General features: G+C 42.3%; 1 protein-coding gene across 12 annotated transcripts in view; it reads right to left on the minus strand.

Moving 5' to 3' along the window:
• Nucleotides 1–24,296, minus strand: part of KTN1 (kinectin 1) — a 210,623-nt gene that overhangs the window by 140,654 nt on the left and 45,673 nt on the right. For all 12 annotated transcript variants that reach the window (XM_089653947.1, XM_089653944.1, XM_089653946.1 and 9 more), the window contains exon 2: nt 3,896–4,456. In XM_089653947.1, the coding sequence (XP_089510073.1) occupies nt 3,896–4,421 (526 nt within the window). In that variant the 5' untranslated portion in view covers nt 4,422–4,456. The remainder of the gene's footprint in view (nt 1–3,895; nt 4,457–24,296) is intronic.

The raw sequence follows: 24,296 nt of genomic DNA on the forward strand, positions 1-24,296 counted from the left end.
TGCAGTGGTGTGAATGGTGCACAAGCAGTAAGAGACCAGGCATTTTACCCGTCATGTGCTGGGACTGTGCTGGAATAATAACACAATGCAGTCCCACTGCATCTGCTGTGAATGAACCCTAAATGTGCAGCTGCAAACGCTGGACATCTCACTAATAATAGTGAAGGCACTGACAGACTGATCGCAGCGATCAGAGGAGGAGGAGGATCAGGTACGTGCTGGGGCAGAGCGATCAGAGGAGGAGGACCAGGGACATGCTGGGGCAGAGCGATCAAAGGAGGAGGACCAGGTACATGCTGGGGCAGAGCGATCAAAGGAGGAGGACCAGGTACATGCTGGGGCAGAGCGATCAGAGGAGGAGGATCAGGTACATGCTGGGGCAGTCCGGGATGGATCACTGTCGCCCTAGCGGGAAAAAAAAAAAGACTGCAGCTGCAAGCACAGGGTAGCTGGGTAATCGCAGTATGTCTGCAGTCGCTGTCCATCCCCTGCAGTATGTCTGCAGTCGCTGTCCATCCCCTGCAGTATCTCCCCAGTCTCTGACCATCTTCTTTATCATGTCCACATTGCATACCATCTCTTATCTCATGCCCATAGTCTTTTGACATCTGTAATGTATAATGTATCTGCTGTCTATGACTCAAAATATTGACTGAATTTTATGTGCGTCCCTTTGGTGAGGTTGAGGGTCACACAGGAGGGCCCTCACATCAAAAAAGTTAATCACTACTGAGGATTTCTGTTTTTTATTTAAAAAAAAAAAAAAAAAAAAACATAACATAGCCGTTAGTATCACTTGAAGGACAGGCAACACCGAGCAGAAAAACTGTGAAGCAAACTTCCATAAATGTGAAACTGTACAGGTATTGGATGTTCTACTCAAATGATTGGAAAGGATATTGTTCTCTCTAATATAATGCATATCACTCGGGGGGGGTTGTGGTCCTTTAACTGCTTTCCGGCCATAATCTGTAGATTAACATTCCCTTGCAAGAAGCCCCATGCTGAGGGGAAATTTTCCCACTTTGACAACTCACAAACAGCACTGTAAGGTCTCTTGCACGAGTGAAAAAGGAGAAAAGAATATGTTACATTTGGATGCAGTAATTACGTGTATACTTGAAAGTACATATGAGCATATACGTATAAATTGAAACATTGGTACTGAGAAGAGGATGATTTTTCTGCACCTGTTTGTTGGTACACTGAAGTGATCTGCAAGCCTCTGTAAGAAAGATCCTGTGTATAAAGATCAGTAAATATTACATCTGTGTGCAAGAGAGCCAAAGGGTACATGTACAGGCCGTATGAAAACTTGGCAACCAGGACACAATCTTGCTGGCAAGCAGAAGCTGGCAACAAGATACTCTTTAAAAAGTGCTCTGTACTCACACAAGGAGTATGAATTGTTACAATGCTTATGTATGTTAATTCTCCTTTTTTCTTTTGTATGCTTTCTGGACATCCAGTTCAAGATAATCAGCGTTTTTTTTCTCCTGAAGAAGCCCACCAGGACGAAACATGTTGGGAATCTTCACAAACATTTATGTTACTGTTAAAAGTACTGGTAACCACTTGCTTTGCTGTTGAAGTGTTTATAAACATCATGATTCTTTTAATTTTGTAATTAAATAAATTGTGAATGATTTTAGAAATCTGTGTGTTAAACTCTCGTTGTGTGTGAAGCACCACAGAAAAGTCCAAATTTTCTTTGACTAACTGCACACAATGAGCAGTGTAAGGCGTGTTTACATGTGTATGACACTACAGTATTAGTAGCCCAATTACTAGAACACAGGAGGTCTCTCAAAGAAGCCACCTAGCATTCTTCAGTTGCTAGAACAAAAGGTGGCTTTTGCTTTCAATAAAGTTAAATCTTTCCAAAAAATATCTGAGGAAAAAAAAAAAAGGAGTTTCCTCTTAGTAAATACAGCAATTTAACATTTTGAAACTAACAGAAAGCATCTAAAAATAAATAAGTGCAGGAGAGAAAAAAAAAAAAAAAAAAAGTTTAAAAACAGAAGAAGTTTAGGGGGTTTTTTTTGTTTTTTTTAACTATACCTAGGTGGATGCAGCATCGGTTCAATGCTGCATCTGTCCCCCACCACCTCTAACACAGAGCTGAGCAATCAAATTCCACTGATCACTCAGTGCTCCATGAGCAGAGACCTGGTCACTGTGTAGTTCAAGTGGTTATACCAGGATGATGCCTGTAGCTACAAGCATCATCCTGGTATTTTTTTTTTTTTAGCCGATGGATGGCTTTTATGTAATCGCAATCCTAGCAGCTCATAAACCGCTGGATTGCTGCTCCAGGCAGCAGGAGGGGTCTTCCCCCTGCCTACCGATGCCACTCCAGGCTTTACCGTCTCAGCTGTGAGCCCGGACTGAAGCCAGGGGTTATGCCCACTTACCACAGAGCTGATCAGGGATTGGATCGTCCTTGATCATCTTTATGGTATAGGAAAATGGAAGCGATGAGTATTGTGTCACTTCCGGTTTTGCCAGATATGAACGAAGACAATTTGGGCTTGGGAAAGCATCTGATCACATTGATTTTGGTGTGATCAGAAGCTTTTAAGGGCAGAAGACATATTGGGTCTAACAGACACCAGAGCTTTTCATAAAGAGGACCTGTCACCACTTGTTATCACAAGGGATGTTTACATCATACATGAGGTATATTGCTGCAAGCATCAGAGCGAGAGCAATAATTCTAACATCAGACCTCCTGTGTAACTATAAACTGGTAGCTTGTAAAGGCTTTTAAAGCATCGGCTATGGAGATTTTAGAAATACCATAGTTTGGCGCCATTTCACAAGTGTGTGCAATTTTAAAGCATGACATAGTTGGTATCCATATACTCAGCGTTAAACTATCTTTTATATTGTACCAAAAATTGGGTATTACAGTATATTGTGTGCATTATACTTAATTTAAAGTATTTTTTTTTTTTAAATTTACATTTGAAAAACCGCTGTGCAAATACCATGTGGCATAAAATAAATTGCAAACCCCACCATTTTATTCTTCAGGGCCTCTGAAAAAAAAAATGTTTGGGGGTACCAAGTACATTTCTAGCAAATTATACTGATTTTAACATGTAAACAAAAGTGTCAGAAAAGGCCTGGTCTTAAGTGGTTACACGGTACTTTCTTTTCCCACTGCCAGCAGCCCTGAAGCAAGGAAAAGCAGTATAGAATGCTGTAAGTTAGGAGATATGGGAGCAATTAAGAGAAACTCTGACCTTTGGGCAAAAGGAAAGTATGACAGAGTTGAAATCTGAGCCTAATCTTTAGGGCCCCAATTCATTTCTCTTGCGCATGCTCTGCTTATGCAAGTACAGGTATGTCAAAGTTCTTTAAAGTGTTAGTTTACCTTTACAATTGTGTATTGAGGTAAAGGATGTTTGTAGATTAAAAAAACTGTGCAGCTCTGACTAAAGTTGAATAATACCTTTGCTATAGGTGTAGGCCACTTACGCAACTCATGAAACGTGGCTAGAATACTCCCAGGACATTGCTAGGACATTGCCAAGTAAGACCTAGTTGTTTCTTTTCTCCCCCACCATCACAGAAGTGAGCTCTTTCTCCAATTCAAAACCCATCACATGCACTCACTCTTGCCTGATGCAGAGCTCTGAGCTCAGTGTTTGAGTGCTAGCTGCTGTGATGGAAGAGGTGAGCAGTAACAACTAGGCCTCACTTAGAAAAGTTCGGGGAGTCGTCATCTGGTAAGGCTTAGGGAGGTACATAAATTACCTACATCTATAGCAGAGGGACAATATTCAACTTTAGTCTGAGCTGTGGTTTGATTTTATCTACAGACACCCTTTACCTTCATAGGAAAGGTCATATAAAAAGTTTAAGATTAAAAAAAAAAAATATTTAGTACCTTGTCCATTCTTCTGCTTTTTCTGCCCTGTTTTCTTCTTGGATCCAGTCGTTTCAGGTGGTGGAGTTGGCTGTTTAGTTACAGGAACAGATTCCGGCTTCTTTACAGGTATCTTTGTTCCATTGACTTCCTTAGTAACCGGCTCCTTGACCACTGGCTTTGGAGGCTTTTTCTCCTTCTTCTTGCGCTCCCTGACACTGCCAATGGTCTCTGCGGGAACTATAGCAGCAGGAACAACGTGCTCCTCTTCGCTGGGCAGAGCATCTCCCAAATCAAAATCACGTAGGGCCATCTCGGAATCTGATTCATGAAGGTTTCCGTTCTGAGTTTCTTTCTTCTTGTTCTTTTTTTTGTCGGTTTTCTTTTTGTCTATTTTAGCAGGGGGCAGCTTCTGGTCTTTCTTCTGCTTGGCAAGGACCTCGTCATATGATGTCTCCTTCATAAAGAGCCAGAAGAAGAGCAGGAGGGCTGTGATCACCACAATTGGGAACAGGACAATAAAATAAGTTGACTCGTAAAACTCCATTGTGCTTTCTTAATCTTGTGTAGTACTTCTCCTTACTAGAAAAAGGAAAGATGGTCAAATTAGTTATTTCACTTATAAAAAACATATAATTCAATCATAATCATTTTAATCAATATATTTTAGTTACAAGCCAAATAGCAAAACTGTCATCATTGACCCTTTCTGAACTTTTTGGGTTTCTATGTCACCCACTGGATTATCATTTTGGAATCCTGTTTTGTAGATAGATAAGTATAACCCAATCTTTTTTAATCAAGGTGATAGCCAAGTATACTGTATTCTCCATGTTGAAATTTGCAGCCAAAAACCTACATTGCCCAGCACTCATCTTGTGAGATTTAATAGTCTCAGCACTCCTAGAATCTCACCAAAAGACATGTACAGTCAACCTAGTTTAAGTACCCCAAGCAGAAGCCTGAGTATGATGATTTTTTTTGTTTCCTGAAGCATGTTTACGGCAGGAGTATAAATAGAGGCAGATGTAAGGTCCACTTTAAATTTAAATTTTTATGATGGACTGCCACTAAGATGTCAGCCCAGAACACAAGTCAAGGGTTGTGGTTTAGATTCATTGACTTCTAACAGCAAGCACAGTAATTAGCTTTATTACTTTACACACTACACAGTATTAAAAGTAATAGTAGCCATGAATCTTTATTCTTTCATCAAAGGAAAAGGTTGAAAGTATTTTTAGCAGCTATTACTCAGCTTTGTAGTTGAAAGAACTGCACTCTAAGTTCACCAGCCGGTCCCTTTAAACCCCAGGAACATATGTCTGCTGCAGCAGCAGCGGAAGAATGAAAAGCATTTACCTAGAGGGCATCTGAAGCGCTGAGATTATGGTGTTCAGCAAATAGTCTGATTGGATCATGTTAATCAAGTGAAGAGCAAAAGGATTTCATGATGGTTGGGCTGTCGCTCACTAGCCTTGACAAAAACTCCCTTTATTATGCTCCCATTTGCTTTTACAAGGCAGTGGGAGCCTGGCAGAGCCTGGGCAAACTGTCTGAGCACAGAACAGTGATTGGATCCAGACTATACACACAATTGTCAGTGACACGCTGTCATAGTACATAGGGGAAATGACAGTAGGGGATTGTTCTGAAGGGAATATACTGCAGAGATGTTTGTGTATCTTACAAGATCATCTGACAATACACAGTAAAGTGTACTTTTTTTTTTTTGTTTGTTTTTTTTAAGGCAAAATGTGTAATATACAATTATCCAAAGCAGCCAATACGTTCGTCTATCATTTGCTCTCACTGTTAGAAAAACCCGTGAGCTCAGTTGTGAATACAGCACCTCACCAATCATTACATTTTACTTCAAACACATTAAATCTTTCCATTAACCAATAACGCAGTCCAGGAAATATTGAATTATTTTAGGCGCTAAACGTAATTTAAGTTACTCTTTTTTATATACATAATGGGGCTTAGAGAATACATCTTATGCAAAACAGCAAATCGCTTGCCAGTCATTCTGCACTGTGCAGCCTTCCTCCCCGATTACCCATTTAATGTTGGCTATAGTCAAGATAGGGTTTTATTTTACACTAAGGGCCAATTCACACATTATGTGGTAACAGATGTTTTACTGCATTGTAAAATGCATGTCACCACAAGGATACACAAAAAACTGTTTCCTGTGTGTCCCATTCACACTGCAACGCAACCCAGAGCTGCAATAAAAACGCAGACATGCTGCATTTTATGGCAACACACTGTACAGAATTGCATGGCACTGTACTGCAGCTAAGCACATCGGGCTGATATACCAATCCATGAATGCAATGTACATTTTGTACACTTCATATAAATTCTGTTCAAAATAAAAAGGAAAATAAAAAAAGGGAGAGCCATGCGATTCGGAAGGCTGTGTTCACACTAGAGCGGACAGCTATCAAAGTGCTTTACCTGTAACTAGGGGGTAGTGTGGTACGCGATTCAGCGCATCACATGGCCCTTTTTAGGTTTGTTTTGGCCAAACTAGATTTACAAAACCTACACTTGATTCATGGCGCTGTACAGTAGCGCGATGTGCTTCTGTACAGTGCGCTGTGATAAAATGCAGCATGTGTGCATTTTATCACAACAGGCTGTGTTGCAGTATGAATGAGACACATAGGAAACAATTGTTTTCTGGGTGTCCTTGTGGTGTCACTGCACTGTGTGTGAATTAGCCCTTAATGATCATAACCAAAATGGTTTACTCTCAAGCATGCATAAGAATGGACTACATAAGTAGTCACAAGACTTTGCATCCTTCTAACCCTAAACCTGCAGCTCATTCAGGTAAAAAAAAAAAAAAAAAGTTAAATTTTTTCTAAAAGGGTGCAAACAGCATGCCACGTTCTCTACAAGATCTTTTATAATACTAGCTGTCCTTTTTAAAACAATCTTCTGAGGGCAGATGATATAAACGACGACCAGGAAGAAACCATTTTCATGATTCAGGTTAGGTTCCCACAACTGCAGCTGCACTTTTATGTATTTTTTTTGTGTAAAAACTATGCATTGTTGCACCCTTCATTTACACCTTATGAACCAGTGAGCCTTGGAGGTTTTTACTTTAATGCATTTTATACATTAGGGTAACGCTTGAGGTGATTGTAGTCGTATTAATGCATTTGCGACAAAAACAATTGAGTACTGTCTGTGATACTTTTTTTATTTGCACTAACATACAATTTTGAGGACAAGCTTTCGGGGAGCGTCCCCTTCTTCAAGGTCCAAGCAGTACTATACAAATCACAAAGTTTTAGCAGAATATTAGAAGAGATGAAAAAAAAAAAAAAAAAGGCTAGAGATAAGACACAGCAAAAGCAAAGGGGGGGGAGACAACACTCACATCACAGAGGGTAAAAATCCTTCGGTGCCAGAGGGTCCCCCTCAACCCCCCTTATACTTACCTGAGCCCAATCTCGATCCAGCAATGTGCAGGAGAGCAGCGGCTTGTTCCATCCTCACTGGGCCATTGGCTTCTGCTGCTGTCAATCAAATTTTTTGATGAGGCAGAGGGGCTGAGCAGCACTGTCTGTGTCTACAGGGCAGCTTGGGAGTGGGCCCACATAGAAAGCATCAATCTCTGGGGACACTCACAGAACAGGAGGAGCCAGGAGCGCCAGCGGGGGACCCCCGAAGAGGAGGATCGGGGCTGCTCTGTGCAATACCAATGCACAAAGCAGGCAAGTATAACATTTTTTGTTAAAATTAAAATAAATCGAAGCTTTATTACAACTTTAATATATGGCCATATTTTATATACATTGCGTAACACTGACAAAGTTGCTGCTTTAAAAGTATAATATGCTTTATCAACAGAAATAGTTTCTAGTTAACACATGCTGTGTTTTTTTTTTTTTTTTTGTAACAACCAGAATGTTCCTTAATTGAAAACACTGGCATGGTACAACTACACCAGAAACAAGGTAGTACATGGAATGACAGTATCGCACACACAGTGCAAACATGGCGACATGTACTTTTTAGAGCCATTTTGCTAATGGAAGCTTGTAGTTTGATGAGTCCTGTCCATCACTTTTCACATCCAACCCTCTGGAGGCGGCTGGCCGCTGGGTTCATGAAGTGCAGCGCAGCATAAACTTGTTATCCATTTTAAATAGGCTTAACTAAATCAGCCTGAATGTTTTCACAGCTCTGCTTATTCTGATGCTCATATGTAAACCAAAGTGTTCTTTAAGCTGTCCTTTTAAACCCTTGGTTGCCTCCCAGCTGCTGGTTTATATGTGTACATCTAAACCCAGAGAAATGCAGATATAACTACTGAACGACTGGATGCACTACAATTGAAAAGAGAAGAGAGCAACAAATTACAATGGTCATTACTGACTTCAGAAAATGTTCCCTTCTTTACTTCACCCGTGTCCCAGGCTCTGTGGCTACCTTTTGATGATGCCCGATACTCACATTTTCTGAGACTATATATAAGCTGGACCTCCACCCCCATGCTATCTTTTCTCAACCCCACTCAGGACATTTTTATTATTTTTGTTTTATTATTTTTTTTATTTTTTTTATTATTTTTTATTTTTATTATTTTTTATTTTCTGAGACTATATATAAACTGGACCTCCACCCCCATGCTATCTTTTCTCAACCACACTCAGGACATTTTTATTAATATTTTTTTTTTATAGAGTCATATCTGCTGTCTCTGGTTTGAACCTATGGTGGAGCAGGTTTAAACAGAAAAAGGGGAAATACCTTTTTTTTTTTTTTTTTTTTTTTTTTGAGGAGCACAGCCTAAGCTTTTACTTTCATCGCCTGGGTGGCAATGATGCTCCTAGTTGCCTGAAGCCTTCTGGGATAGCCACATCACGCTTCCCAGGAGGCTTCATAGCTATATGGAGCATCATCAAGGAGCCAGCTGTTAGGACCCATTAAAGACTTCCAGCTACCAATGATATCACAGGAGTCTCCATGTGGCCACCTTCGTATATAGCAGGACAACTCTGGACATGTATAAGTTTTGAAGATAAATCAGGGAAGCAGGTAAGAGGGAAAAAAAAAAAAATACGTTACACGGAGGGTCATGAAGTTCCACCTTAATGGCTAGGGAGTGCCAGCTTTACATCTACATGCCTATTCTTTCACCAATCATTTCTGTCTAAACCTGCCCCGCCATAGGTTCAAAAATGAATCTGAAGATATTTTGTTGCCCCCAGCTGCACAAAAAAAAGAAACATAACCGAGTTTGCCTTAGAATTTTCTCTACAGAAAGGGCACAGCCATCTTTGTTTGGGTTTTGCCCAAAGTTAGCGCCTGCTTCCAAGAATGAAATACTGACTCACACAAAATCATACAATTCAGTGGTCAAATTCCACTTTATTGGTAATCAGATATATCCACATCCAATGTGTTTCAGAGGATTGGGGCACCCCTTTCATGAGGGTACTGGGCATATGGTAACTCCCCTCGTGGCTGAGTTTCATGAGATTTCCTAGTTCTCATGTACAAAAAATATTAGAAAAAAAAAAAAAAAATAAGCAACCTGGGCACCAGCTAGAGTCAGAACTCTAAATAAAGGGGTACTCTAGTTCCCCACAACACACTGTTTCTTTAGCTGGCCACACACAAATAAGTTGTTCTTTTTCATTAAGCCACGCTAAACAGCATGGATGGATGAAACTCGCACCTTGGTTGTTGTATTCTGACAGCCAGCTGTCAAAATGCCTGAACATTAACTGCATTTAACTGGATGCAGGTACAGTGCAGCCAACAAATTTGAACCCAGCTCCTTCTATTTTTTTATTTTAGGCTAGAGGGTGACCACCCACTGAGAAAACTTGCTCTGTGCACGACCAAGCTTTATGAAAAGCGCTCCTCACTCAACACACGCTAATGTCACTTAGGAACCAGGACCCAGCCTGGGTCTTCTATGAGTTGAGCATCTTAGGACTGATATTTGGGCCCAATACACCAATACCAACTTTGGCTTCAAGATACCAACACAAAGACTGGCCATTCAGCATTGCCATACTCCCCATATATTGGATCAGAAATGACAGTCATGTAAATCCTGGTGCCTATCTAGTTTCTGCATGTGTTCAAAAAGTTTCTGAAGAGGAAACCAGACTAAGGAAGTGCTTTCTCCTGCCTGCAGACTTGACGACATCAACTCGGCTATGACATTGTACTGGTAGTCAATGACTGCTTTTTAATAATAATTGTGGATCTTCTAAAAAAAATAAATAAATACATTCAATTTCTTTATATTGCGAGTGATGAGAATTGATTGCTTCATTGCACACTAAGGACCTCTTCTGGGAGTGTCTAATTACTATCTGTGCTAGCCCAGCTCCTGCGTCCTTTTCCTCCCCTTCATAAAAAACCTTTTACATAGCTGCAGGAATGAGTGCTGGAGAACACTACAGTGCCACCTGAGAGACAGCTCTGAGTCTGCCATGGCTGTTGGCATCCATGACAGTATTGCCCAAACGTAGTTCCAGGGCTTTTGGGCATCAACACAAGGAAGGCTTTTACCGGTAACATATCTAAAATTTGTTAAATGCACATATAATCCTATGGGAAGATGGATGATGAAATGAATGGTCAGTAAAAGGGTCTCTATCAAGGTATGGCGCATTGATCATAAGCAAATGCCACTAGCATTCTCCTTGAACAAGAAGTATCAGTGAGTGCTGCCTATTGTAGGAGACTTCCTCAGTGAGCTGGCATAAGGCTCCATACACACGGGGAGTTTTAATAACGTTGGTAACGTTAGCTGTATAACGTTAAGTTAAAAACGTGAGTTTTTCAGCGGTTTTTAGCGTTTTTGCATTAGCGTTTAGCCACATTTTTACAGCTAAAGAAAAGAGGGGTTTTTTTTTGCGAAAAAAAAAAAATCCAAAAAGCACCAGTTTGCCACGATTTACCGCGTTTTACAGCTAAAAAAACTCCACTAGAAACACACTAGTTCTGGGGTTTTTCCAGCCAAAAAACGCTGATTACAGTCTATGTGTGCATGGACACATAGGATAACATGCTGGGGAGTTTACTGGCTGTAGAAAAATACATCAAAAGCCAAAAACAGCCGCTGTAAAACCGTCCAGTGTGCACGAGGACTAAGTAGGAACTTTCTATAATGAGACATTGAATAAAATACTGCTGAGTAATGAAGTATAAATATGACCGGAAGGCTTCCTGCTAAGCCTCCTTGCAAGGCAACAGAGAGATTCCTGTAGAGACGTGTGAAGTCATGTTGCAGAGTGTTTCATAAGCTGCCCCTTCATTCTTAGAAACTCCATTTCTGCCTAAGACAGAAAATATCTCTTAGGCACAGAACTGACCACACGAAACACAAAATAGATTCTAAGGTCAATATTTCAAGAATAACTCTGACCTAATTAACAAAAACCATCAATAATACATTAACAGCTGTTTAAGTCAGTGTAAATTGCCTAAATTGGAACTATAGGCATTTTTTGGAAAATTGCTAGCAGGTAAGCTTTGATTGCAGAAGAGACTACAGATCTCTTCATCAATAAACCTGCCAGAAATCATCTTCTAATTGTGTACTGAGCTGCACATACACAATAAAAGCTGGATATGTATACTAGAATTTCAAAAAAATTTGTATGAAGTTTCTTAGGAAAATTCATAGGAAGTTCTCACAACATTCGAGTGGTGTTCGAAAATCCTTAAAAAAAATTGGCGCTTTATGACGCAAGTATGCCATTATGGGCAAATATGTTGTGCATACTTGCATGTTATGGCAAAAGCCCTGAGGAACCACATATATTCAGTTATAATTCAGGTAATGGTAGATTAAGAAGACTACAGAGAAGATATTGAGGATCTCACTGTGGACCTCTGCTTCTGCCAGCTGACCATCATGCTTAGCTGTCAGCTTTAAAACTCTGGGGCACAAACCTGGAACACAAATGCAGACCTGGATGTCCTATTATTTATTTATTTCAGGTACTTATATAGCGCCATCAATTTCCGCAGCACTTTACATAAATATATATTGTACATTCACATCAATCCCTAACCCTCAAGGGGCGTACAATCTAAGGTCCCGAACACACATTCATACATAAATATACTAGGGCCAATTTAGACAGGATCCAATTAACTTACCAGCATGTCTTTGGAGTGTGGGAGGAAACCGGAGTACCCGGAGGAAACCCATGCAGGCACAGGGAGAACATGCAAACTCCAGGCAGGTGGTGCTGTGGCTGGGATTTGAACCAATGACCCTAGTACTGCCAGGTGGAAGTGCTAACCATTTAGCCACTGTGCTGCCGTGCTATTAGGCATCATTTTTAGCAGTAAGCCATCTATGGAAGCCCTTGAACCCATGACACCCTAGTCCAGCCTTTCCTCAACCTTCTTACCCCAGAGAACCCTTGAAATACAATTCATGTCTTGGAGAACCCCTGATAAAAAAAAAAACAATTTATTGTGGGGGCAGTGAGAAAAAAAGTCTAAGCCTAGGTTCACACCTAAGCTTTTTCTGCGGCATTTTACGTTTTACAGAAATGCACTACAATCCATTTAACATGATTTCCTAAGGGACAGGATCACATTTTCACCCAGTGTGTTTTTTAGAAAAGGTCAGGGACTTTTTTTTTTTTTAAACGCACAAAGGTTGCGGTGTTGGTTCTATAGATTTCAATTGAAATGCTACAGAAAAGCATGTTGTGTGTTTTTGCTGAGTTTTAAATCTCCCTAGAAACAAGAAAAAACGCGTCAAAAATGCATGTGCAAAAACCGCAAAACGCAATGTGGAAATGGATCAAACGCAAACTGCATAGGTGTGAACCTAGCCTAACATTGGTGGTCAGAATGCCATCCTTTAGAGAAATAAAAAGATCACTGTTGCCGCTGGCTCTGCCAAGTGGAATTTGGCCTGGAATTATTGAGTCATAATGGAATGGGAGGTCAATCAGCTGCAGGTCAAGGAATCTCCTAGCAACCTCTGGAGAAAACCACAGGTTCCATGGAACCTTGGTTGGAAATAGCCAGTCAATTCACTAAGCCACAGCTATTCTCTTAAAGTGACATTAAACCTTTGTTGCTGGGTGTTTTTTCTCTCCACTAAAATAACAAACGTGGTATACTTACCTGCTCTGTGCAATGGTACTGCTCAGAACAGTCCAAATGCTCCTCTTTTTGGGTTCCCCTCTGGTGCTCCAGGCTCCACCTCTTTGGCAGGTGCGCATGTAGAAAACCACTTTCCATGGGGGCACCCATGCAGGCTTGTTCCCAAGCCAACCTGTCGGCGTCCATTGACACAGAACGGGCGGCTCAGCCCTGCCCCCTGCTGGCTTGACACAGCATTTGATTGATAGCAGCAGGAGCTATCAATCTGCCCAGTGAGGAGGGAGACAGTGACAAGAACCACTGCTGCTCTTGTGCACATCCTTGGATCGGGCTCAGGTAAGTATATGGGGAGGTGCTGGGGATCCTGCAGGACAGAAGGTCTTTCATCTTAGTGCAAAGAATGCATTAAAATGGAAAATTTTAAGGCTGTAGAACCGCTTTAACTAAAGTGGACCTTTTAGTAACTCTTACTGCTTAAATGAATTCCTGACATGTCATAATATAAAGCAAACGTATTCAGTATAACTACAAGCAAAACTTGTGATTGCCCTGATGGTGTCAAATTGGAGGCTAGGGGTGCCACATGGGGGTGGGGAAAGTCTATCTAAGCGTCAACTGGGGCACACAAAGATTGCACTGGGCTACGTCTCTTTTTCGGTGGCTGAACCAAAGGAAATGTCATTAGGAACAACTAAGGAAAAGGGAATTAAACTGCACCTGTTGCACTGTTCTGCATGAAGCACAGGATCACATAAAAGACGAAAGAACTCTAATGCCCCGTACACACTAAGAAAATCGGACGAACGATCGTCCGATTATCATTGATTGTACACAGCAATGCCTTTATTGTACAATATGAGAATATTGTACGATAAAGGCATTGCGTACGAACGTCGTAGCGTAGCTGTGGGAGTGATGTAATGTACCTGTGACCCTGTAGCCACACCTTTCGGTGCCATATTTGTTATCCCTCATCAACGGATCTTTTGTGACGAATTTTTGAAATCATCATAGATACCGTATCCGAATGTTCTGAAAATATTGCAAATTGCCATTATGGGTTTTGGAATTCTGGTTTTATTTTTACAACAACATGCAAACACACATTCATTGTGATTCAGCGGCATATGGAATGTTTGTTTTTTGGGGGTGGGTTGAAGATAACTGTTTACTGACAGTAATGGCTGTAATGCTTACGAATATTCTTTGGTGATTATTTTCTTCAGGTTCTTTCGGGTCATAAGCAGCTTCCGATTATGCGCGGTCTTTTGTGTCCAATTCTTCTCGTATGAAAACAGTACACATTAAACGAAAATCGTTTGTTCTGTTCCCAAATGACAAAAATTTTGATGTTTGCACCATCGTTAATTTTTGTTCGTAAGATCAGAATCGGCTGTCGAAAATGATTTACACACTGTCAGAAAATTGCACGATTGCTCGACGGACTAATACGTTCGTCCTATTTTCTATTAGTGTGTACGGGGCACAAGGCTAGCTTCACACAGCTGCAATGTGAAGCAATTTTCAGTACTACTTGGATATGGTCTGCATATACTATGGGGTCCAAAATCGTGCTGGAATCGCAGCAAAGTAGTACAGGAACCTTCTCCAAGTTCGGTCTGTGCCGAGTCAAACTGAGTGAACAAACACCACTGAAAACAATGTGATTTCCATTGCTGTGCAGTTCTGTGCAACTCAAGTCACATCTGAAAACGCACTAGCATCAGCGAAGACTCATTGACCATTTTTAATGCAAACACTGTTTAGGTAAAAAAAGAAGTCTGCAAAAATTGTAATTAAAAAAAAAAAAAAAAAAAACACACACAAATATAAATGACATAACCAGCAAGTGCAATTGGCAAGAACCGCGGTGCCACTTTGTTTATAGCAGTTCCCAAGTACAATTGGAGGAAGGAAACACAAAGGCGTTACACACATCAACCACACACGGATTGCTGGAATCTGCCAAGTTACTATGGGCAACGTGTCAACTTTTCCTTTTAAAAAAAAAAAAGCCTTACAGGATAAGTTCACCTCTGGAATATCTTACGTTACACCCGTGTTTAGGGTGGAACATGTAACATGTTCCTATAGCCGCACCCGCCGCACCCCTCTCCCCTCTATCATAGTACGGGGAGAAGTTTCCCTGTACTATCTATCAGATTTGAAAACAGCGTGGCAACGCAGGGCTCCGCCCACACGGCCGCGTCACTCATTCACAGAGATCTGTGAATGAGTGCCTACAAGTCCCGGAAATCTTAGCGGCTGTTGGCTTGTAGTTTTCAATGAACTACCACAGCGCTGTGGAGCTCCATGGTAGCTTCCTGTCAGATATCTGCTTGCTTGTACATCCCATATGGCTAGCAGATATTCTGACAGGTCTGCAGGAGACCTGCATGGCATCACTGATCTACTGATCACTGATGCAATGCTGCACAGGCTCCTTTGGACAAAAAAAAATGCACATTTTTTTACCTACAATAAAAATATGCATTTATTATTCTTGTCCAAAAGGTGAACTTATCCTTTATAAGGAGAAGTATAGCCAAATCTAATTTGGCTATGCTTCTATGGATCACAGGAATGCAGTTAGTTCTGCACTCCTCTGGCCCCTTTTCAGTTGAAACAGATGCCTGGACTGGCAGCTGGCTCAGTCTCTCAGCAACCCACTGAGAACCAGAGCCAGCCGCTCCAGCCCCCTTCACAGTCCAGCACTCCAGTGAGCACTGGAGGGGCAGAGCAGAGAGCCGGTGACTGCCAGTCACTGGCTCTCTGTAGGCTGAAGACCAAGAACTGAGTGATCAGCGGTGATCAGTCATTTCTTGGTCTTAGAGGTGGGTGGGGGGACAGCTGCAGCTGAGATCAGTGCTGCAGCCACCAAGGAAGCCATACTTCTATTTTAATCATGGCTCAAACTGTTACCCCTAACATTCAGTAAGATTCAGCCTCTCCTCTGCCATCCAGCACTGGAAAACAAGAAATGGGGACACCTTGTCACCTCTACAACAGCTCAGACAGACTCTTCCTTGGAAAACTCTGCAAGGAAAGATTAGGAAGACATTTCAGGATAACTATGTGTAGGCTAGAATATTTAGGGTATTTTCACACCATATGGTACATAAAAACCCATGCCAAAGCATCAAACATGCATGTGCACTGAAGTGCATTTAACATGCATTTTCATGCTCATTGTAATGCATTTTATCCGTCCCCTACACTCCACTGAAACCGCCCTCCTCAAAATCACTAACGACCTACTCAACGCCAAAGCCAAGGGCGACTACTCTGTCCTCCTCCTCCTGGACCTCTCTGCGGCCTTCGACACAGTTGACCACCCCCTCCTTCTTAATAAACTACTCTCCCTTGGCATCGGAGATGCTGCTCTCTCTTGGTTCTCATCCTACCTATCCCGACGCTCCTTCAGTGTCACCTACAATGGTGCCATCTCCCCCTCCCTCCCCCTCTCTGTTGGGGTCCCCCAAGGCTCTGTCCTTGGACCCCTTCTCTTCTCCATCTACACCTCCTCCCTGGGCAAACTCATACAATCTCACGGCTTCAACTATCACCTCTATGCTGACGACACCCAAATCTACCTCTCCACCCCTCACCTCACCCCCACTATCTCCGCCCGCATCACTCACCTCCTAAATGACATCTCAGACTGGATGTCGCTACATTTCCTCAAGATTAACCTCTCCAAAACCGAGCTTCTCGTCTTTCCCCCTGCCCACACCCCCCCCCCCCATCCTATCCATCATCACCAACAACTCCACTATCACTTCCGCCCCGCAAGCCAAAGTCCTTGGCGTCATTCTTGACGCGAACCTCTCCCTCCAACCGCATGTCAAATCACTCACAAACACATGCAGGCTCCATCTTCGCAACATTGCCAAGATCCGCTCCTTCCTCACCCCAGACACCACCAAACTTCTAGTACACTCCCTCATCATCTCACGCCTTGACTACTGCAACTCCCTCCTCACTGGCCTACCCAAGTGCAGGCTCTCCCCGCTCCAGACCATCCTGAACTCAGCTGCCAGACTCATCCACCTTACCACCCGCTCCACCTCTGCCACCCCCCTCTGCCTCTCCCTCCACTGGCTCCCGATTGCCCAACGCATCAAATTTAAACTCCTTACCCTGACCTACAAAGCCGTTCACAACACTGCCCCTGACTACCTCACCAATCTGATCACCAGGTACCACCCTACCCGTACCCTTCGCTCCTCACAGGACCTCCTTCTATCCTGCTCCATGGTCTCCTCCTCCCATGCACGACTGCAGGACTTCTCCAGGTCCTCCCCCATCCTCTGGAACTCACTGCCCCAATCCATCAGACTGTCGCCTTCTCTATTCACATTCAGGCGCTCCCTCAAAACCCATCTCTTCAGGGAAGCCTACCCCACCCTCACCTAACGGCCATCCTCCCTCATTCCTCCTACCACTTCATCCCCCCCAGCCACTTCCTACTGTACCTTTACCCCCTCCCTCCTAGATTGTAAGCTCGTAAGAGTAGGGCCCTCTTACCCCTCGTACGCTGTCTGTCTTTGTTGTACTGTGCCATGTATTGTCCCCCCCTATTGTACAGCGCTGAGCAAACCCTTTGGCGCTATATAAACTCGTAGTAATAATAATAATAATAATAATAATTTTATGTTGTGGTGAAGTGACAGGTCTCTGGAAGGGTCAAAACATTTTTTTAGATCTTTACTTTCAGTTGCTTTGCATTTACATAAATTCATGTGCATTGCGTTAAATGCAAACAGGTTCAATTTTAACCCAACAAACGTACACAATATTGCAGTGTGAACAAGGCACACAGAAAACCACATGATCTATGTGCCCTAGCAGTAATCTGGGCACTTCATATTTATAAAGCAGTGAATGTGAAATTAATCAAATTTTCACTGCAGGTGAATCTGGTCATCCCATGTGCTTTAAAGCAAATCATTAATTATCTCTGGATGTTTGCTAAATGTCACATTCCCCACTTTATACCTCATGAGATAAAAGCGGCAAAGACAATCCAGCATCTTTTTAAACTTTGCATCCGTTATAGCCACAAGTTTTGCCACACATCAACGGCACATTTTTACACACATAAAAATGTGTTTCTGTATTGTTTTGGGGCAGCTAACAAATGGTATCATCTCAGCACTCATCTTATGAAAGTGAGCAAAAATCAGATTTAGATAGAAGTCACTATCAGCTGCTTGAAAACCCCTGTACATCATCTGTCATCTGATAGGAGGAGAGAGCAGAGTGACAGGCAATAAATGATCAGTCCACTGCTTCTCTTTCACTGTCCAAGGCTTGGGCAGAGACAAGATCTAAGTATCAATGCAATAGAGAAAAGTTATGCATTCACCCTGTTTAAATCAACAGACAAAAATAAATATGGGAGTGGTTTTACCTGGCAACAGATTTACACAAGTATTTCATCCGTATATCCAACTGTTGGCCTGGAGTTCAGCTTTGAATGCTTCCAAGGTCAATGCACATTAAGAGTCTTCCCATAATCAGCATACCATGCTACCGCCATGGACTGTACTAGGCAATCACACATGACTAGACAAGAGGATAAACTTAGCTGTGATCTGTTCATTCTCTGAAAACTCACAAGTGGGTGGAAATAAAGGGAAATGATCCTATGGTTACTTCTGAGACAAGCAAAGCACCAAAACCCACAGCTGACCACAATTCAAGAGAATGTGCAATCCAAAGAGAGGACCTTAATCGCCCTTTAATTGCTTCACATTTGCAGCTCTCAAATAAACCCACAAGAATTTTTTAAGTGTATCTACAGCCAAACCCCTTTTTTTGTTTGGGCGAGTACATATAGTTTAACCCCTTGACACCGACGGCACACAAATATGCGGCCTCACAGAACTGGGCATTTTTCCGTGGGGCTGCATATTTGCGTACCTGTCTTTGTGCTGGGAGCGCACCGCTCAGCACACTCCCAGCACAGAGACTGCGGTGTCACTGAGAGCCTCGGGTCCCATTCTAACGATCGGGACCCGGGACTCCCGATTACGGGTCATGTGATCGCTGTGATAGCCTCTGATTGGTGATCAGTCACTGTGCAGCCCGGCCCCCTTGTTTTTTCTCTCTCTATGAATGGACATAGAGAGATAAAAAAAAATGTTTGTAAAAATAAATAAATATTAAAAAATAAGAGAGAAAATAAATAAAAATACCTAGATCAAGGTTTGATCTAGTTCAGTACCAAGGTTAGTGTCTGGGTCAAGGTCAAAATTTAAAAAAAAAATTGGTATCAGAATCAGTGTGTTTTAGGTAAAAAAAAAAATAACAAAAACAAAACGCGCACTATTGTTCTGGGCTGTACTACGAGTACAAACAACAAATAACATACACATATATGGCATCCCTGCGATCGTCAAGAGCTGGAGAATTTATTTTGGATTGCTCTATGGAGGTAGGTTATGGTCGTAACAAGAAACACAGCTAAATAAAAAAAAAAAACTATTTTTTTTTTACTATTTTGGGCCAGATTTCCTTTGATAATAAAAAAAAAAAAAATTAGGAGCTATCCATTACCATTTACCACCAAATGAAAGCCCAATTTGTCCTGAAAAAAAACGCGGTATAATCCACCTGAATGTACAAAGTAGTTGTGATGATATGTACGGTTTTACTAACACATGTCAACGTTGCAGAATTGTGCTTAGGCATTTAGATTTGTTTTACCCTTAGGTGTGAAGGGGTTAAGGACAACAAACCAATGCATTGAGGTCAACACACCATAATGCACAGCACAGCACAGAACATCCAAGTCTAGTAGGCACCGAGGAACCCACATTGCAGTGTTATGTGCCACAACACTAAGTGAAGGCGCCCTAATTGTTTTTTTTTGCAGTCTACATACTTTTTGGCAGCCATCCCTTCACTTCCACTTGTGTCCTTGGGATGGAATGTAAAGTGGAATGCCCTTTTTGACAGAGGTCACCAGGACAGCTGTCACCACTGGAAGGCTTACCCTCACCTCTCATTCTAATGACCACTGAAAAAATTTGGATTTCAAAATATTTTCTGCATCGGTGGAATTGGTAACCAGGACAAAAACAGATCAGTTTATAAACCAGAAAAAAATTGGAAGAAAGTCAAAAGTCCTTAAATGCATACTTGGTGAGAGAATGAAGGCACTGAAGCTAGAGAATGAAGGCACTGAAGCTAGAGAATGAAGGCACTGAAGCTAGAGAATGAAGGCTCTGAAGCTAGAGAATAGGCATGACAGCCGTTCAGCCAGTATTTTCAGAAAGCAACGTCAGCCTATGGTAGTCTTCATATTTCTTTCATGGCAGGTTTCCTCTAGGCTCCATTCACATCAGTGCAACCCATGTTTTGCGGGTAATGCAGTGCATTCATTTCAACCCACCGAAACGTGTGTAAAGTCCTGGACCCTTTTTTACAGTCCCGCCACAAGGAATCATATGGTGCCGTGGCACTATTCGGTTTTGCACACAAAAATACTGGCATTTTTCCGATGTGTGGGGGGGCCATTAAAAATTAACAGCACCCTTGCATATCTGCTAAAGAGCAGAATGTTTTGACTGCAGATCGGGAACGTGCGGGATTTTGCAAGCTTTCCTGACCCACAAAAGTGTGACAAGAAAAGCATTTCAGAGAAACACTGGAGTATTCTGCATATGTAAGGAACTGTGCTGTCCACAACAGTCACGGACTATAACCAACAGTACCCACATCGTCCATCAATACTCTCATTCCAGAGATCTGACCATAAACTATACCAATGACAATGCAGCACTCTGGTCATAGAAGCATTTAAATGGTGACAGTAACATACTGTAGGATGGTTAACTTGCTGGAAGATCATTTTCTTCAGACAATCATTTGAGAAGTTGTGATCACTACGCACACAAGGAAATTACAATCCACCTAAACAAACACAAAACTAGTTTGTGGTTCCGCCCCTTACAAACAAAAACAATCTAAGGCACAAAACACAGCCAAAATAAAGAACAGAAAACCAGCACAAGGGACATTGACTTACAGTCAATAGGATGTGTCCTTTGTGCTGATGCCTTTTTTTGTTAAGGTGAAATCCTCCGCCATCCATGCCCCTGCCAACCCCCTCCGACATAATCATCTGATGTAGCAGGGGTTAACAGAACTAAGGGGCTGTCACATGTTCTCATCAAGAGCGCCCGGCTATGCTCGTCCTTTCCGTCCAGCTCTACCATCCACTGGCCTTGTTTACACGGGGCATACTAAAGCATACACATGTGCACGGTCATGCTTACCTGCATGGATGTTCTGTGCATCCCTGTGCAGGCAGTCCCACTGTTGTCAATTAGGAGTAGTGGCTGCACAGGCACAGAAGCTGATCCCAATCTGACATAGGTGTGGATGTGCAGCCTCATACGTAGACAGCATGCGTTTGAGGCCGTGCCCCTGCATGACTGTCAGACTGGGAGCAGTGTCTGTGCCCATGCAACCGCTGCTCCTGATTGACCTCAATGAGACTGCTTGTACAGGGTGCATGGAACACCTGTGCATCTCTGTGCGATTACATATGGGCGTACGTTTTATGCCCCATATTAACAAGGCCATAGAAGCCATTCTACAGCTTCAATGAATAAATCAAATCTATGAATTGGAGGACAAGTAGATAATTGATAGCTCCCCCCCTCCATTAATAGATCTTGTTTTATTCATAGACGCTGTAATTTGGTTTCTATATATGGAGTAGCTGGGCGGAAAGGGTGGGCATAGTGGAACATTCTTGATGACAGCCCGTGCCATCCCCTTAGTTCAAATAACCCCTGCCTTACTGGAAAATTACAGCAGTGGGTTGTGGGCCGGATGGGCCGGACAGAGGAATATGTCTTACGGACTAGATTATGCCCCTTGTGCTGATTTGTCTGTTTATTTTGGCCACACTTATGCCCCGTACACACGATAACAAAACTGTATGAAAAATTTTGCAGAACCACTGATCGAACGATTTTCTCTTCGTTGATGAGCAGGATGTTTTAACCAATAACGATCCTGTGAACGAAAAAATTCAGTTGAACAGTAAAAAATTTTGTTGTTTTGCATACCAACGACCGATTTTCTATGCATTGGTATGACAATCGTACGAAAAAAATCTATCAAGCACTATCATGCATGAGCGGAAACAGAAGATGGCTCGGATGTTTATGTCCAAGGAATCTTCGTAAACACGAATGAAAAGTCCAAATGTTAAAAGTAGATTGGCCTAATGAGATAATGAAACCAGAATGATGCATATTATATTTTAAGTATCACTATTTATGTATATAGGTAATGTAATAAACTACATTATACTCATTGCTGGTAATTGTTGGGTATATCACTTGTTCTGGCTGAAAGGGCGTGGCTACAAGGTCACATACACACCACATCACTTCCACTTGTACGGAAGATGTCAACACTACGTATTACCCGAAGAACGATTTTTTTTAGATTGGTTACTGTGGGCCATGATTTTGACTAACGAATGAACGCCTCTCGGTCGTCGGGTGACTGATCGGTCCATTTTCTAATCGTGTATTCCCATCTTTAGGCTTTAAAGAAAATTCGCTGAATGGTCACTGAAAGGAAACTAATGTAAAAGTAAAAAATATAAACAAGCAACTGAATGGCTGATTAGGCAAACTTTTGCTTAAGAATATCCATAAAAAAACAGTTCCACTGCAGATCTCCTGCACACCTGAAATCCAATACAGATCCAGAACTAAAAACATTATAAAACATGGCGGCACATGTGCTGTGAAACTGCCCAATATGAATCAGGGTTGCCTGTGTGTGAACTAGGACTACTAACCCAGAAGTGTATTGTGGCCCTTGCAGTGCACAGCACAGGATTGCTATTAGCCTCGTAATTGTCAATTTAGTGCACACATCCATGTAGCTTGCCAGTCAATCATACAACAGGATACAAGATTTCGATGAAGCTTCACATAAATGCCATTTCAGAGTAGGATGCATACAGTATGTTCTACTGTAAGAAAACCTGCCACTGGAACAGATATGGATGGCAATGAATGCTTTGTAAAGAAATGTGCAAAATGTATTCTCTTTATAAAAAATATTTATACACGGTTTTTACAACATTAGCAGCCATTTAATTGGTTCTTTACATTGGTGGGCAGGGAGGACTTCTTAATCATGTGATCACCGATTGGCTCTCTTAGTGGTCCCATGATCAGGCACCCACCCCACCAGCATCCAATCACAATCAGAGATTGGGAACAGTTTGACAGCATGGCCATTGTGCTGCTCCCAGCAGAGAAACCGTGGCCGTTATGGACACACATGTGCAGTATGTGGGTGTGAATACCTACCTCCACTCCACTGCACATATGCATTATGTGTTAAGCAAACATTTAAAGAAAAATAAAAAACAACCCCCCCCCCCCCCCCCGTTTTAACCAATCTGTATTCATGCAACCGCTCAGGATTCCAGCCTTCTTTTATCTGGACTCTCTAAAGTGGAAGGGACCTTCTTTGGGTACCCGTGTCGCTTCCTGGTGATTTGCACACTTAGCTGCCTGTCAGGGGGGTTCAGGATCCAAAAGACTACAGAGGTATTATGACATCACAAGCAGGGACAGGAGCAAGACTCGCCATTGGCAGGCCCAGATTGCAGCAGTGTATCACCAGCATTCACTATCAAAAAAGGAGCTGCAAAGGGTTATGTAACAGTGGACTCAAGTAAAAATGTAAAAAAAAATGTGTGATATCTATTTAAGCTTTTAACTTCCTGTCTGAGCTGACAACTCTCAAAGTGATTCTAAAGGCTCATTTTTTAAAATAACATGTTATACTTACCTGCTCTGTGCAATGCTTTTGCACAGAGCAGTCCCAACACTTTTTCTGGGGTTCCCCAATGGCACTCCTGGACCCTCCCCCTGCCAAGTACCCCCATAGTAAGCAGCTTGCTAAGGGGGCACTTGGCAGGGGGAGGGAACATGCAGGCTCGCTCACGATCCAGTTCTGTGTGTCCATAAGATACACAGAGTGCAAATAGGCCCCGTCCTCTGCTCCCTCCTTAATGGCTGTGATTGACAGCAGCAAGAGCCAATGGCTCCAACTGCTGTGTCTGAGCCAATGAGGAAAGAGAAAGAGCTGAGAGAGCCTCTGCTCTCATGCACAACGCTGGACTGTGATCGGGCTCAGGTGAGTATTGAGAGTATTGGGGGGGGGGAGCTGCTTGCAGCTATATGCATGGATGTAAAAAACCTGTGTGCAGCACCCCCAACCCCCTCACCCAAATACTCTCCTGAGACCCCTCCCG

Source organism: Staurois parvus, unplaced genomic scaffold (genome assembly GCF_062004578.1).
Source record: "Staurois parvus isolate SC_StPar_1 unplaced genomic scaffold, SC_StPar_1.0 ptg000729l, whole genome shotgun sequence".
Lineage (NCBI taxonomy): Eukaryota > Metazoa > Chordata > Amphibia > Anura > Ranidae > Staurois > Staurois parvus.